The 15,004-nt window shown below is 38.6% G+C and overlaps 2 protein-coding genes across 3 annotated transcripts in view; one reads left to right on the forward strand and one right to left on the reverse strand.

Moving 5' to 3' along the window:
* Positions 1-14,558, forward strand: CDKN3 (cyclin dependent kinase inhibitor 3). 2 transcript variants are annotated; one of them, XM_029238831.1, is made up of 8 exons: positions 1-56; positions 2,433-2,515; positions 3,811-3,866; positions 4,362-4,406; positions 6,794-7,016; positions 10,959-10,990; positions 12,742-12,845; positions 14,324-14,558. In XM_029238831.1, exons 1-8 carry the CDS (start codon positions 48-50, stop codon positions 14,408-14,410), a joined length of 639 nt encoding a protein of 212 aa, XP_029094664.1. In that variant the 5' UTR covers positions 1-47; the 3' UTR covers positions 14,411-14,558. The 2 variants fall into 2 exon arrangements, with proteins under 2 accessions (XP_029094664.1, XP_029094663.1); XM_029238830.1 differs by lacking the exon at positions 14,324-14,558 and having other exon boundaries at positions 12,742-13,761.
* CNIH1 (cornichon family AMPA receptor auxiliary protein 1) overlaps positions 8,918-15,004 on the reverse strand; it is a 25,911-nt gene continuing 19,824 nt past the window's right edge. Inside the window, exon 5 of the mRNA XM_029238832.1 lies at positions 8,918-9,174. Coding sequence (XP_029094665.1) covers positions 8,979-9,174 — 196 coding nt within the window. The 3' untranslated portion in view covers positions 8,918-8,978. The remainder of the gene's footprint in view (positions 9,175-15,004) is intronic.

A 15,004-nucleotide genomic window follows, 5' to 3' on the forward strand; every position in this document is an offset into this window, starting at 1 on the left:
GCTGCCCGAGGTAGGAGAAGGCCGGTCTGGTTGTCTGGCGGCCAGCTATGAAGCCGGTGAGTGGGGACGGGGATTGGAGGAACCGAGCCGCAGGGATGGGAGCGGCCCCGATGCGATTTATTGAGCCCGGGGACAGCCCCAGCCTGGTCGCGACACGACTCGCGCAGTAACCGTCCAGGGAATGGGAGGTGGCGCTTCCCGGAACCTGCAAGAAGGATGGCAGCGAAGGAATAGGGTCGGAGGCGGGCGAGGGGAAGACAGACATTCGCTGTGCGCCTGTTGTGGGCTGTGAGCTGTCGCATGCAGGGTCTCCTAAGCCTCACGACAGCCCTGCCAGAGAGGGCTGAGCCCCGTTTTACGAAGGAACTGAGGCATAGAGAGCTTAAGTGTCTCCGTGCATCATTCAGCCTGATACCCCAGCCCCAAAGCATATCCTGGGATGCCCTGGGCCCCCTGGGGAGCAGTCCTCTCCGCGGACGGGGAAAACTTCCTGGAAGATGATTAACACCCCCCGCCCCAGCTTGTGGGTGTGTCACCACAGCCACCATTCCACGGGGCCACCTGGCACTGCGTCCCTTTCCCTGGAGTTAAGAATCTCTGGGCTTGGGGAAGCGGAAACATCCAACTCTGTTAGGATTTGTAAAGCTGGCTGGGAGAGCCTGAGTGAATGGGCCACGCAAACTGAAACTCTTGAATCATCAAAACTGCCTTAAAGAAAGAAAAAACAGGCTTAAGGATCTGAAGCCCCACCTGACTCACATCACCTACCAACAGAGCTGACAACCTGTTGAAGGGGCTCCATTTGAGTTGAGTTGATAATAATAATACGGATAGATCCAAAGCAACTCAAATCCATGGCCTAAATTGGCTCTGTAAAGCGATCTGGTAGTTACAAATAAGACCATTATAGAATAGAATATAACTTCAGAGCTAGAAAAGACATTAGGCAGTTACACTTGCTAATCCCCATGTTTCCATGTGGAGGGACATCAGCTGTCCTTCACTCCTGGCCTCTTTCTACACTTGTCCCCAGAAGGGGAAGAGTGAGTGATCTGATCTCTGAGTTTGGGAGGAACTGAACACAAGTAGCTGTGTTCCTTCCCTTCTCTTTGCAGAGAGTACTATCTGGGGTGCTGTCTGCCACAGGGGAGCCATGGGTTGTCCATCACTGCCTGTGCCTGGGTGGATAAGTCCAATTCTGGAGTGAAGAATTGACAAGCCCACTTGACCTCAGCTTTAAAGCCACATCCTCCATCCTCCACCTGACAGTCAGTAATAAAACTGATATATTGATCTCCATTTTCCTCTCCAGTGTCTCATCCCTCATTTGGTTCCAACTAGGAAGTAGAAGAAAGGTGTGTTTTTTATTGGTCCTATAACACATCTTCCATGTAGAAATGCTTCCCACGTGATTTTCAGCTCCTTAGATCAGCACACAAAGTTCATCTCAGTCTCTCTAGTCCAGTGATTCACAAAGTTAGGGACATGTTATTCTACCTGTACTCCCACCCACCCACCAACCAAATTGCTAGGCTGTTTGGGGGTTATTTATTGAGAAATGGGGTAGAGAAAACTACTTCTTTAGCTTCCTCTTCTCTGCTCTGATGTCACAGTTCCTGTATACAGTCAGCTCTCGGTGTCCGTGGATGCAGAGGACCAACTGTCCCATGTTGGTCCGTTTTATGTAAGGGAGTTGAGCATCTGGGAATTTTGGAGCCCGCGGTGGGGGGAGAGGTCCTGGAACCAACCAATCCCCCCCACCCCCCGCGGACACCAAGGGACTATACTGTACAAAAAGCCCTTTCTCTTTTTGCCTTAATTGCCTTAACTTCTCTATCTGCTTAAAAACCTCCTGCTCATCCATCAAAACCCAACTAATGGATCTCTCCTCTGTGAAGCTTTCTCCAGCTCCCTAAGCAGTCAGTCACTCCCTTGTCTGCTCTGAAGGGCATAGTGCCATTTTAGCACTTCTAACTTTTTTGAATCTATTTACACATTGTCTCTCCAATTATACTGAAGGCAGGCTGTTTATTTTATGGATCTTTGCATCTCCAGAGCTTGGCAAATGAAGGTGTCCAAGAAATGTTTGTGAATGAATGAATGAATGAATCTCACTTTATAGTTTTGGAAAACTGAGATCCAGTAGAAACTGACATCGCTTGTCCAAGTTTATACAGTAAGTGGCAGAGCCAGGACCAGAAGACAGGTTTCTTGGTTCCCAATCCAACACTCTTTCCACTACATGGGGCTGTAATTATTAATAGGACAGTAAACAGCAATAGCTTATTATTGATATCGCTGATCTCTCTGATATTCCAGGTTTGAGTAAATTGCAAATACGCATCAGTTTGTCTTTAAGCAAGGATCAGCTATACTAAAACTATATGTAAATATTCTTTAAAGTTATTTAACATAACTGATTTCTTTTGAAGCCTAGTTCAGTGCAAACAAGTGAGTTTGACTCATCAGACGAAGAGCCTATTGAAGACGAACAGACTCCAATTCAGATATCATGGTATGTTAACCTTTCTGATCAATGATGAGCTAAAATATTTGATGTGTACATAATAATCTTTGTAGAATTTAGTCTGCATATTGAAAATGATTCTCTTCTGCTGATTATAGAATTATTATCTTTCTTATCTATGGTAGAATAAAGCTTTTTTGGGGGGTAAGGGGAGTGGTGGGAGTTCCTTCCTTATACATTGAGAAAACCATAGTAGAAACAAGGAGTTAAGATTTGAATGAGCTCCCATTTAGTACCAAAACCTTCTTATTCTTTTACGACAAAAGAATAGTGTACCAAACATAGGATGAGATATCCTATGTTATCATTTATTCCAGTCCTAGAACTACTTGCCACAATAATGCATCTATCAGCAGACCCTGTTTAAGATAAAAGCCACATCACCATAGATACAATAACAAAAACAAATGTTTTTATATAAAATCAACTTCTGAATTTTGGCAGTGACTTACGGTTACAGCAGATTCTCTACAATCCCTGTTAAGTGTAATAATCTCTCTCTTTAAGCACTGACCCTGCTGTAGGAAGAGAAAAAAAGTGTTGCCCCTATAGTTCTTTTGTTCTGCCATCAAATAGCAATTAACTTTCATTTCCCCTTCTAAGCTGCCTTCAAACTCAAAAACTCATCTAATTTTCAAAGTCAGGTGGTATTTATACAATGCCCCATATTTTCCTCTAAATTCATCTTCTGTTTTGCAGACAAGGTGAGCCTCTGCCCGCTTTGTCCCCAGGCACTGCAAACTGGGAATAGGATTTCTTGAAATTATCTCATTTTAACCAAAATCCATTACAACAAAGAATAGGTAGCCTGTGGTTTTTATTCTATGAAATTGTATCTGTTTAAGGAAGTCCTATAAAGAAATCTTAAAATAGTAATTTTGAATGAATGCTGGAGATGAAATCGTCAGATGGTCATTTTCCAGCTTATTTCCTAAGGTTACTAACACAAAATATCTCAGGTAACAAACCACAGGATAACTTAAGTATACTTTATACTAGCTGTAAGCAACCTAGGCATTACTATCTTTAAGTTAGTTTAAATTAGCTTGCCACTTTTAAGACTTAAATTGCAACAAAGCAAATGATAAGTTCCTATTTTAAAACTCCTAGTCTTTCTAAGCCTTTTTGTGACCAATACATTGATATTTAACTATGAATTTTTGTTTTGTGACTGCTGTAAAACTTTAAAACACCTTCATTTAGTGGCAGGCACACACGTTTGTATAAATGTCCATCTATAACTTTAAATTGAACTAAACTTGATAAAGTTTTATTCCTTTCAGGCTACCCCTGTCACGAGTGAACTGTTCTCAATTTCTTGGTTTATGTGCTCTTCCAGGTAGGTGACACTATTGATGTATTAGAAATTATTTTTTATATAATTCTCTGTACTGAGCAGTAAGAGAATTTCACAGACTATCAGCATAGGAACTCAGTTCTGGAAACCCTCTTGGTGGGCTACAGATAAAGGAGCATAGACCCACTCTTCAACCCTTCCACATCCACATTCACAGTTCTACATTTCTGATTTACCTATCTTATAAAATGTAACGCAGGGGTACGATGTGAGGCTAAGGACTACAGCCAGGTACTTGTTACAGAAAGGACACAGAATAAAGAATCCTTGGATTAAGAGTTCCTTCAGCTGGGATCTATGAATCCCTGGAATTATATTCCTAAGAATATAAGAAATTTAAATTCCCATTCAGAATGGAATTGAAGCATATAAATGATCATGTGTAATGACTTTCTACAGTAGCTATATATGTGTTTAATATACTTGTTATTTATGACCAGAAACTGACTCTTGCACTTGCCTTGTTACTACTTACAGGTTGTAAATTTAAAGGTGTTAGAAGAAATATTCAAAAAGATACAGGTAGGTATAATATGACAGAACCATCTTAATAGGTTCTTAAAAAATAATACTAAAAATCTTTGTCAAAAAGAACAAACTGTAGTCTCTTCTGAATTTTCCCCAAAAAATTTTTGGTATTTCATAAAGTTTCAAGCTATAGACTTATTCTAATATGTGAAGAGGTATTTGTGAAGGGCAAAAAAGACTCACCATTTACTAAACATAGTGTTGCTTTTCACTGGTTTTTGTAGTTCTATACATAGAAACTGCATTTGAGTTATAATGTATAAGTTGGAGGGGGAAAAGTATGTAAATAGAAAGCTGACATTGCACTGCCCAGATCTTTGAACATACTGTTCTTTGCAGACTTGACTGTGATACTGGAAATTAAGCCTGAGCTGGGAACCCAGAGGTAGTATTGAAATTGTCCATCCCACATAGAAAATTTACAGAACCAGTGTCTAGGTGGAAAAGATGGAATAGGGTCTGATCTCTACATGCCCAAGGATGCTCTTAGCCTCAAGTCTAATAATCCTACAAATATCCCGATAATCTGTCCCAATTTGGAATTTATATGTTGTACGATACTAACAAATTTAGACTTCCAAAATATTTTATTCTGGCTGGCCTGGAATATCTCAAGCCTGATAGTCCTACCAATGTCCTTATAATAAACCAATACAAAAATGTATATGTTGTTTGATTCTGACCACTATAGATTTTATAAACCTAAAATTCTGTCCTAGTTATCCTAGAATATCAATTTGCTAATATACTTTCTTTAATTTACCTACCAGAAAAGACTAATAGATTAGTTGACCCTTGCAGTATTTGTAAAGATTTTCTGCTCTAGAGATACCCACCATGGTAGGAAATTTCCATTTGGAGAACATTCAGTTATAAGCAAAATATCATTTAAATCATTGGTTCAAGAACCAATCTTGCACATTTTGGAAAGCCCTATTCATTTAGTCTCTTCTGTAAAAGGAGTTTCCAATTTTTTACCAAACCTTTTTTTCTTCCAATGAAATCTTAAATGGAATCCAATATACAAAACAGATGACAGTGTCTGAAGGGGGAGACCTAGACTCTCCTGGCAGCACTTCCTGTGTCCGTCCTCAGAGTCCTTTCTGGGAAAGTTGAAATCTACTGTATAATAGAAATTATTCAATGCGTGCAAGAGGCAAATAGGAAATTTACCTACTCTCTTAAAAATGGTTACGGATGTCAAGTACAAGTTAAACCCTTTTACAAGTACAAAAGCTTAATAGTATTATCTAGAGGAGCACTGTCCAACAGAAACATATTGGGAGCCACAAATAGAGGCCATATATGTACTTTTGACGTTTTCTAGGGGCCACATTAAAAAAGTAAAAACGGGTAAAATTAATTTTAGTAATATACTTGAGTTAACCTCATATAGGCTAAATAGTATCGTTTCAATGGGTTTTAAGTATAAAACAAATTATTGAGATAGGAGTTTTTTGGTACTTGGTCTTTGAAATCAGATACGTATTTTACATTTACAATACATCTCAATTTGGAGTAGCCATATTTCATGTACAGGTTTAGAGTTTCATGATAAAAAGTACTTTGTACTTAAATAGCTAAATGTCCTAGGATTTAGTGGGTGGGGAGAGAAAAAGGGGAACCAGATGAGTCAGAATTATTCATTATGAACCAAATGCTCTGTAGTGAATATTGCCCTAAGGAAGCTCCAGTGAACAGAATGGCCTGCAGTACTCTCGCTTGGTTCATATCATTATACTGAAATTCGCTAAGTCACATAATTTTCATACAGCTAATGCTTTATTTCCTAGAAACCTAGTCCCTAAAATTAAATACATGATGGTGTGGTACAGTGCAAATATAGGTGAGAATACAAGAGCTCTGGCACCATGGCTATGCTGGAGATTTTATATACAGTGCTTAGGGTAAAACAAAATAACAGAGACTTGTACACAGCAAACACCATTGATTTGGTGAGAAGAAAATGGGAAAAAATGTGCTATCATTCCTTCTTATTTTGAAATATTAGGTGTTTTACAATTTATTTTAAAGCAGTATTTATTGTAAAAAAAATTTTTTTTTCAAAACAGCGATATAATGGATGTCTTACAATCCAGTAAAAAAACATTTTGACTTATAAAGTCAGGTTTCATTTTAATAACCTTTTGGTTCAGATGTTTCTAATTACTATTTTGTGCTTAGTGACTTGGTTTTTACCCTAGTTTGAAGACAGATAAGTATTGTTTTAGATTATCAATGAGCACTTCAAAGGTTATCGTTTGTTATTTACTTAGTTTGTTTGGCTTAAGGAACTTAACTCCATGTTTTCCCTCCCGACTGTATTTAAATTTGTAATGTTTTGTCCATGTGTGTCCTTGTGTTTCTTGGTCTGTTGGCAGAAGAACTAAAGAGCTATGGTATACAAGACATATTTGTTTTCTGCACCAGAGGGGAACTGTCAAAATATAGAGTTCCAAACCTTGTGGGCCTCTACCATCAGTATGGAATTATCACTCACCATCATCCGATTCCAGATGGAGGGACTCCTGACATAGCCAGCTGCTGTGACATAATGGAGGAGCTTGAGATCTGCCTTAAAAATAACCGAAAAACCTTAATGCAGTATGTTTTCCTTTTCTCCATATATTACATGAAAAATGTCCCAGTCAAAATGATTTCTCAAATTATTGCATCCTTATGCAGTTATTACCTACCTTATAGTTTGTTGCAAGGATCAAAAGGAGATAATACATGAAAAGTACTAGCACCACGCCTGGCACAGAGCAAGCACTCAGATATTTGCCATTATTACTTTTGAAGAGTAAGGACAATAAATGAGTAGATTAGGAAATTTTTAGGATAGGGTAACAGGCTTTTTTTTTTTTTGCTTTCTTTCCTTTTGTCTTAGACCTTTACTCATGATTTTGGGACCCTCTCCTTCCCAAAAAGGTGAGGGCCTCATTCCTGTTATGTAACACCATACCTACTGGTCGGCCTTTCAGTTGTTTAGTTTCTTCCAACAGCAAGAAAGTCCATTTTTTAAAAATCAGCAAAGGAATTATCCCTAAGCAATGAGCAATCCTAAAAACAGGACTTGAAAATTGTATTTGATGATACGAATTTGCTACCTGAATGAAAGAGGGACTCTCATTGTTTGTCAGTGGCTGTAAATAAGCTGCTGGTATGAAAGTTTAAAACAAAAGAAAATGGATTAAGGGGAAAAAATGAGAAGAAAAGAAAAAAGTAGCTTGGAGAAAGGAAGAAGAAAGTGACAATCAGCAGTAGACAGTACCATTGGAAAGACTCTAAGTGGTGCCATGGAAAGGAACATTAGTTATACCAGAGGTGAGACCCACAGAGCAGAGGGGAGCCAGCCACAAGGAGAAAACTATAGACTTATTCTAATATGTGAGGAGGTATTTGTGAAGAGCAAAGAGAACTCATCATTTACTAAACATAGGTCTTTGTGCTTATTGGGGTTTTTTTGTTTTTTCGGTTTTGGGGATGTTTCTTTGTTTTTTTGCATCCTAATCTTCTTAATCCTTTCTGGAGCAAGATAGAGCATTAAGTAGTGTAATACCTCAAAAGCTCTAAGGTCATTGCTTTGAGCTAGAAAGTATACAGACTATACCAAATAACTCAGTAGTCTCAGGCACCTAGGAGAAGGGCAAGCCCAGCCAGCTTCTCTCTCCTTAGACCAAGAGCCCCAGGGCTTCATGCCAGTAGCTTACGTTCTGAAAGCAAACCAACCAGTACAAGGGGACACATATCTGTTTGTGACCAAACTAAACTCTGATATAGAGAACTATCACCTGCAAAGTAGGGGAAAAAGAACTAGAAGCCATCCTACATCCTACGGTTTCCAAACTTTATAGAAACACATCATCTCTCATCTAGTACTAATTGGAGAAGCAAAATTTTAGAGTAAATAGTTGCCTGTGCTACATTTTCTTATAACTCCAAGTAAAACAGCATTAGGTGGTTAGATGGAGCCAGTGAAAAATACTTTACAGGTTTTGAACCCATTTTCAAACCAATTCTGAGATTTTTTTTTTCAAACGAGTCTTTGAAAGCAGCCTCTACTGAAAGATTACCAGAGATCAAACTAGCTCAGTTTAGAAAAGCTTAACAAAATCTACTCTAGCAAGTTCTAGCAAACCAAATGCTCTGGTGTTTGGATACAAACAGGATGGAAAGGTGGGTGGGCAATCTTGCATATGTCAAATGCTTCAGGCTCCCATAAAATAAAGCATCTGATGACTGGAAATTTTCATTGTCCTAGAGCTTTCAAAGGTGTCCCTACAGTGACTAATGTTTGTTTGGACAAAGATGATTTTCTATCCTTTCTACTATCTTTGGGTGCCCACACTGCTAAACAGCTCTAGAGTTTATCCCTCAGAAACAGGGTCTGGTACATTTTTTTCCCTGTTCTGTTGTCTGTCCTCCCTGGACATTTTTGTTCCTTTATAAAGTCAGTGAACACTGCTCGCCTATTTTGTTGCATCATTTCCTGCGGCTGTTGTAACAAAGGACCACAGACCGGGTCGCTTAAAACAGAAGTTTATTCCCACCCAGTTCTAGTGGCTAGAAGTCCAAAATCAAGGTGTCAGCAGGGCTATCTTCAGTCAGAAACCGTGGATAGAGTCCTTCGTCACTTCTTCCTAGCTTCTGGTGGTGGCCGGCAATCCTTGGCATTCTTTGGCTCATCGCTGCATCACTCCCCTCTGCCTCTATCATCACATGAATCTCCCTGTGTGTCTGTGTTTTCATATGGTGTTTCCTATTATAAGGACACCAGTCGTATTGGATTAGGACCCACCCTAATGACCTCATCTTAACTTGATTATATCTGCAAAGACCCTATTTTCAAATAAGGTCCCATGCACAGTACCAGCGATTAGGTACAACATATCTTTTGCGGGGGACACAGTTCAACCCATAGCACCTACTGTGTATGAAACATTGTGAATATAAAACACACACTCTAGACACAGTCCCCACCCTCAAGGAACCCACAGCCAACGACACTCTCATGTAAGTGTAATAATACTCACAACAGGTGTATATGAGGCAGTACACAGAATGGCAGTGGTTTCTATGGGGGCACAGAGGCATTTCAGAAGTTGAAATTTGAGCTAGGTTTTGAAGGATGAGTAGGAATCAATCAAACGGGAGTAAAGATAAAGCTAGCAAGATATAAAGTAATTTTTTTTTTTTTTTTTGGCTGCGTTGGGTCTTCGTTGCTGCGCGCGGGCTTTCTCTAGTTTTGGTGAGCGGGGGCTACTCTTCGTTGCGGTGCGTGGGCTTCTCATTGCGGTGGCTTCTCTTGTTGCGGAGCACGGGCTCTAAGCGCGCGGGCTTCAGTAGTTGTGGCCCGTGGGCTCTAGAGCGCAGGCTCAGTAGTTGTGCTGCACGGGCTTAGTTGCTCCGCGCCATGTGGGATCTTCCCGGGCCAGGGCTCGAACCTGTGTCCCCTGCATTGGCAGGCGGATTCTCAACCACTGCACCACCAGGGAGGTCCCAAAAGTGGTACATCTTAATCTTGCAGAAAGCCACTAAAATGTTCTACCTTTATACAGTAGAGCCTCGTCTCTGAAACAGGCCTACAGCTGGGACACTTTGTAGAAAGCAAGTTCATCAGTTATACAGGGGTCAGTACCTGTTTGGTCCTGTTTCACATCCTATCACAAGACATGTATCTACAGCTCCATCTACAAATACACCATAGTAACTGATGCTCATGATGGGTTGTCAGCACTGAATTAGGATCGTACACCCTCTGAGAAAGTTAGGAAGTATGGAATGCACTTTTTAGGATCTTTGAAACTGATTAAAGTGAATGGTTTTATTGCTTAAGAATCAGTCCTTGTTTTTCTAGAAAATCCAGTTATACAGAACTGCTCATTTCTTCACAATGCTACGTAATAGCAGCTAACGTTCATTTACCTCTTACTCTGTGCCAAGCTCTGTTGTGAGCTTTACAAATGTTATCTCACTCAGTCCTCACTGTGACATAGGTACTGTTGCCGGCCCCATCTTATAGGTGAAAAGGCTGAGGCCCAGAGAGGTTAAATAACTTAGGTTCACACATGTAATAAGTGACAGATTCAGGATTCAACCCCAGGCGGTGGGGCTCCAGAGCCCAGGCTTTAAACCTCTAGGATACACTGCCTCTTTACTCTTTCTAGATGAATGAAGAATTATCATACGGACCTGTCCCATAACCACTAAGGTTTTGTTCAGAGAAAAATTAAGTGGCAGTTGGTAAAAGTAGTCTGATTTCTATCAGTTTAGTAACATGTTCCACTCCTCAGATGTTTAAAGAGGTCAATAAAAAGGCCCTGCCTTCTTTGTCCCTTATAGGTGTACAGAATACCTCCCAACAAACAAATAAGCACACTTTGCTCTTGATTGATTTATTCAAAAATATTTATTAATCTCTGGGTACAAGGCACTGTGCTAGGCATTAGAGTAGAAATAGAAGGCAGAAAGAGCAAGTCTTTGGTTGTAATTGTTGGGATGGAATGAAAATGTACAAACTTCAAAACTGTACTTCCCTTTCAGCTGTTATGGAGGACTTGGGAGATCCTGTCTTGGTAAGAAATATATTTCTATTATTCAGTTGTTGTTTTTTACCTCGAAGTATGAAAACTCGTGTTTCTGGGCCATATGCTCACTTTGTATGAAAATGAGACGAAACATAATATATATCTGCTAAGACCCAAAGGATTATTTAAGGCCCTAAATTTGGTGTTCCCTAGAAAGCCTGGGTGGGAGAGGTATTTTCAGCATTGTTTGGGAGGATTCTACAAAACATAATTTACAGGTCTTAGCACCTGCATTCTTGTGTTTTTTTTGTTTTCTAATGTTCTCCCTTTGCAGGTGTTAAGATATTGACAGTAACTTTTAAATAATATCCATGGGTAATATAAGCATAAAAACAGTTATATATGTTAACTTTAAACTTTTAAAAAATGTATTGGGTGGGGAACAGCTAATGAAATACCACAGTGGGAGTAACAGTTATTCCTTTTAGTGTTGGACAGTATCAAAATTACAAAGTTTTGTGTTTCAAAGACATTATCAAAATGAAAAGACAACCCACAGAATGGGAAAAAAAAAATTTGCAAAACCATGTATCTGATAAAGGACTTACCCAGACTATATAAAGAACTCTTACAACTCAATAGTAAAAAGACAATTAAAAAATTTAAAAATGGGCAAAGGATATGAATAGACATTTCTCCAAACAAAATATACAAATGACCAATAAGCGCATGGAAAAATGCTCAACATCTTAGTCCTCAGAGAAATGCAAATCAAAACCACAGTGAGATACCACCTAACACCCATTAGGATGGCTGTTATCCAAAAAATGGAGAACAAGCTTTGGAGAGGATGTAGAGAAACTGGAACCTAAATACACTGCTGGTGGGAGTGAAAAAGGTGCAGCTGCTTTGGAAAACAGCCAGGCATTACTTCCTCAAACAGTGACACACAGAGTGACCATACGACCCAGCAATTTCACTCCTAGGCATATACCCCAAAGAAATGAAAACAGGTCCAGACAAAACCTGTGCACTAACACTTATAGCCACATTATTCATAATAGGCAAAAAATGGAAACAACCTAAATGTCCATCAGCTGACAAATGGATAAACAAAATGTATAGCCATACAATGGGATATTATTCACCCATAAAAAGGAATGAAGTACTGATATGTGCCACAATATGTACGAATCTTGAACACATTATGCTAAGTGAAAGAAGCTAGTTGCGAAAGACCACGTATGATTCCATATATATGAAATGTCTAGAACAGGCAAATCCATAAAGACAAAGTAAATTAGTGGTTGCTTAGGGGAGGGGTGATGGGTGATTGAGGGATGATAACAAAAGTATACAGGGTTTCTTTCTGAGGTGATGAAAATGTTCTAAAACTGACTGTGGTGGTGGCTGCATTTAACTGCGAATACACTAAAATCCACTAAATTGTGCACTTTAAATGAATGAATTGTATGGGATGTGAATTATAATTATTATAATTATAATAACTCAATAAAGCTGTTTAAAGCTGTTTAAAAAAAGAATGAAGCCAGTGTTAAATTTTAAATTTAATTCAAGTGGGCCTGGCCAGAGAGGGTGGGGCTTATTAAAGTGCGTGTCAGAGCCAAAAAAAAAATTTTTAATTCAACCACAGTCATTTAAAATCATAATTTGTCAAAAACACAGTCTTCTGCACAAACAGAAGTCTGAATTAAGTATAAGAATATCATTAATTTATAATATACTATAAGAATATATATTACACGTAGTATACAATTTTTGTCTCGTGTTCTATTTAGTAGCCGCTTGTCTCCTCCTATACCTGTCTGACACAGTATCACCGCAGCAAGCCATCGACAGCCTGAGGGACCTGAGAGGGTCTGGAGCAATACAGACCATAAAGGTAAGGAGGGTGACCGTTCTCGTGAGGCTGTGGTCAGGGGCAGACCGTCACAGTGTAACATCTCATCAAAAGGGTAATGAAAATCCAAAGCATTCTATTATTCATGTATCACCTGTTTATATTTTGACTTTTTAAAAATTTACATTTAAATATAACCTGGACGTCTGAAAAAGTTCAGTTTTTCAAACAAAATAATGAAAAATTTGAACTTTCCAGTTTACTCTTTCAAGATCCACTGCTGTTCAGTTTTTGCCCATTCTGTTCTGGGAATGGATCCTCTCACCTGGAAAAATGAGGCAGTTACTATAAACCTGGTAGTTTCCTGGGTATATTTTTGACCAAAAAGATCTCATGAAGATCCTATTACTGTATCACCAAAACATTTAACAAAGATAGACGAATGACTATAATAGAAAAAAATGTAAAACCATGCTAATTACCCTTTGCTGTGGATAACCTAAGTGACATCTTTCACATTAACTTTCTATTTAACACCAAAACACTGCAGTGGCAAAGCCCCAAGGATATTATTGATTTGTAGATCTGTAAAGCTAACTTGTCTTCCTTTCCCAATTACCCAGTCTCAACTTTAGGATGAAGTCTGAGGAGCAGGTTCTGAAAACAGAGAAGCAGCTCCCTTTATTATCTGTTTTTAACAAATGATGCTTCATATTCAACATGTTCCCAAGTGTCTCTTTGACACAAAACAAAATACATGGTCAAACATATGTATATGCATGTTTTACATCTTTAATCATAGAGAGAATTAAGCCCACATTAATAGGGGCTGTCAGTTTATCACCTCAGCATTCTGGGGCAAACGTGCTTTTTCCATCTCTGTGCTGATGTAAGTTAGCAGTATGCAATTTCAATTTCTGAACAGTAATACAAAATGGGATTACTGGCAGAGTGAGAATATCCTCTGGGCAGCTATTAAAACTCCAAATGAATTATTTAAAGATTTTATTTTGCTTATCTGTTAAGATCAGTGATTTTAATATTATCTACTATGAAAATTGTTTCAGATGGATTTTATCATCACCAAAAGCAGAAAACTAAGGCTCTGTAAATTAAGAAATAGATTTTCTTGAATACACTGCTGTTAACTGCTGCAGAAAGCACCCTCTCCCCTGTACTTACTCCCCAGGGGAAAATGCATTAGCAAAAAGAATATCTTCGTGTGTTTTTAATCTTACTTCCTCCTGCCAGTAAAGGGAGAAAGGATTTTAAAGATTTATAAAACACTGCCGTTATTTCATGCTACCTCCTAATTTACAGAGATTTTTAAAACAACTTTTTCACACTATATGTAGCTTTATTGAAAGAGAAAACTTCCTCAAGATAGAAATACCTCCTTACACAAAAGGATGTAGAACTGTTTTTATCAAATATTTTTTTGATTCCCGATTCCGACTAGTATGACTACTCTGGTAATCAGGTTTCTACAATGTACTTCAATATATCTTTACTTTTTTCAGCAATATAATTATCTTCACGAGTTCCGGGACAAACTAGCTGCACACCTATCATCAAGAGATTCACTATCAAGATCTGTATCTAGATAGAAGAATTTCAGATAGCACATATATACGACCATGGCAGCAATCTGAGTCCTCTGACATTCGTATTGAATGAAACTACTGTTGTTATCAAACGGAATGTAATGAATGTAGATGTATATGTGCAGATATTCTTAAAGCTTTTACTGACAAATTTCATTGTGTCTCTTTCATCTCCTATAGGAGATAGAAAAACTGGTATACAATATTCCTTTTAAAAATGCACTAGCTGCTCTGATGTATTTTACCTGGAGGCAATGCTGAAAAAAGCATATGGAAAAATATATTTTTATTTTTTACCACACTCTTACCTCATATTATCGGTAACTACTGGGTAGCATATGACATAGTAATACATATGAAAATTGGTATGAGTAGCCATGCTAAAATTATTTAAATAACTCTTACCCTCTATTCCTCTGAAAATGTCTCCCACTGTTTTCTTTACTTCATAGACATACAGAATTGTGAGGGATCCTATGAATCACCTCGTCACCTCCCTCCCAATACCAGATCATCCCAACAGGTGTTTATCCAGCATTTGCTGGAATCTTCCAATTGGTTCAGACAGCTGCTCTGTTTTTACAGCATTCATTTTTC

Source organism: Monodon monoceros, unplaced genomic scaffold (assembly GCF_005190385.1).
Source record: "Monodon monoceros isolate NGI ecotype Baffin Bay Population unplaced genomic scaffold, NGI_Narwhal_1 Super_Scaffold_21, whole genome shotgun sequence".
Taxonomy (NCBI): domain Eukaryota; kingdom Metazoa; phylum Chordata; class Mammalia; order Artiodactyla; family Monodontidae; genus Monodon; species Monodon monoceros.

Excerpts from the sequence above, each read along its gene's own strand:
- CDKN3 (XM_029238830.1), top strand. Across the intron at positions 2,516-3,810 it reads ACTCCAATTCAGATATCATG|GCTACCCCTGTCACGAGTGA; the intron begins GTATGTTAACCT and ends TATTCCTTTCAG. Across the intron at positions 10,991-12,741 it reads ACTTGGGAGATCCTGTCTTG|TAGCCGCTTGTCTCCTCCTA; the intron begins GTAAGAAATATA and ends TGTTCTATTTAG.